This window comes from Otolemur garnettii, unplaced genomic scaffold (assembly GCF_000181295.1).
Source record: "Otolemur garnettii isolate 467f Iridium unplaced genomic scaffold, OtoGar3 scaffold00055, whole genome shotgun sequence".
In the NCBI taxonomy this organism is placed as follows: Eukaryota; Metazoa; Chordata; class Mammalia; order Primates; family Galagidae; genus Otolemur; species Otolemur garnettii.
Window position 1 is genome coordinate 5,380,316 of NW_003852450.1, and position 1,812 is coordinate 5,382,127.

Consider the following 1,812-nt stretch of genomic DNA (forward strand, 5'->3'; position numbering starts at 1 on the left):
CCTTTTTGTCCCTCAAGGAGTTAAAGGACACCAAATAAATACTGGGCAAGGAGTTTGCTGGGAGAGTTAGAAATAAAATAGTAACTGATTTTTGTCCCTGTGATAATTCAATACTAAAAAGAGGCAAGTACTGAAGAGAAGGGACAATTTTCATACTAAAAAGAAAATTCCTCAAAACCACATTGCCATCTCTTATAATGAAACCAGGGAATCCCCAGAAATAGAAAATTAGTTTCAGGGGATCCCTGAGGCACTTTAAAGCCTTAAAAAGTTACAGTAATAATAAATTAGATATTGCTCTTCAGAGGCTAACAGAGCAGTAGAAGCATCAAAATCAGGTCCAAAGAGTTATGTCCACTTAACAGGCTTCCTGAGCTGCCCAGCACTCTTTAAAGCTTAGCTGACTCTCCAATTACCTTTAAAAAGACATACAATTTAACACACTGAGTGGGGATTTTTGTTTAGTGGTAGCATGAAATTTGGTCCTTAATGGTAGCAGCTGTCTTCATCCATTTCAAACTCAGGTAATATTAAATACAATAGACAATACATGAAAGAAAGAATACAACAAAGGGGAAAAAAGCCAAAACTGACAAACACCTCAAGGAGTCACTAAGTTCTCTTGCACCCTTTCACTTAGATCTCCTTCTCAGTCTTTTTTGGATAGAAGGGTATGACGGAACATTTTTCTCTAAGATGCTAAATAATGGCATCAAATGGACAAAATGGTTATCAAGTGACTTTAAAAACCTGACCCCAAGGAATCCAGGACACATACAGATAATTCAGAGGTATACTTCTGATTCAGGGCAAATTCTAGACTAAAGAAACGATCATCTCAGGTAAATGTTACAATAGATGAAACTAAGTCCAGTTTTTTGGCGAGTTTTTTTTTTTTTAAGTGTTCTCACTGCCACCTTCAGCTATCGATCATTTCTGATAGCTCAAGCAGAAGGTCATCTTCATCCTTCCCAGGATCCAAGTCAATCTCAGCTTCTAATTTGCCTCCTGAAATCTCCCATATTAGTTTCTCAAAATCATCCTCCACAGATAGTGGGGGTTTTCCTGTTGAGGCAGAGCTGAGTCGGCGAGTTTTTGTGCCCATCTGGGATGAGGAGGGGCCAGATACCTCTGGGGGTGAGGGATCCGAGGAAGACTGGGTTGGAGGCAGCACAAGACTGCAAAGAGAAAACAAGATTATTAGGAAATTGCTCTTTTTAAAAAAAATTTTTTTTTTAGAGACAAAGTATTACTTTGTTGCCCTCGGTAGGGTACCATGGCATCACAGCTCACAGCAACCTCTGGCTCTTGGGCTTAGGCGATTCTCTTGCCTCAGCCTCCTGAGTAGCTGGGAATACAGGCACCTACCTCAACACCCGGCTATTTTTTGTTGCAGTTTGGCTGGGGCCAGGTTTGAACCTGCCACCCTTGGTATATGGGGCTGGCGCCCTACTCATTGAATCACAGGCTACCCGACATTGCTCTTTTTTAATAGCTGCCTGAATCACTTAGTCTCAGGGACACAGAGTTAGCAAAAAAAGTTGTTTCTGAGGACACAGCATAAGGAAAGAACTCTTTATTCATTTGGTACCAAGCACTTTTACAATTATAAGTAGAATTTAGGCAGGTGTTAAAAATATCTTGTAGATGATACAGGCAGTATGTAAACAATGGCACCAAAGGGGAACATCAACTCTGAATTTCCATGCTTTGTTGCAATTAATTTGAACTCAAGCAGATTTATTTATTTATTTACTTATTTTTTGAGACAGAGCCTCAAGCTGTGGCCCTGGGTAAAGTGCCATGGCATCA

The 1,812-nt window shown here is 40.1% G+C and overlaps 1 protein-coding gene across 13 annotated transcripts in view; it reads right to left on the bottom strand.

Annotated features, from left to right (window-relative positions):
* Window positions 1-444: 444 nt before the first annotated feature.
* The window catches only part of ZC3H11A (zinc finger CCCH-type containing 11A), a 36,962-nt gene continuing 35,594 nt past the window's right edge, over window positions 445-1,812 (bottom strand). For all 13 annotated transcript variants that reach the window (XM_023514529.1, XM_023514541.1, XM_023514540.1 and 10 more), the window contains one exon: window positions 445-1,178. In XM_023514529.1, coding sequence (XP_023370297.1) covers window positions 920-1,178 — 259 coding nt within the window. In that variant the 3' untranslated portion in view covers window positions 445-919. The remainder of the gene's footprint in view (window positions 1,179-1,812) is intronic.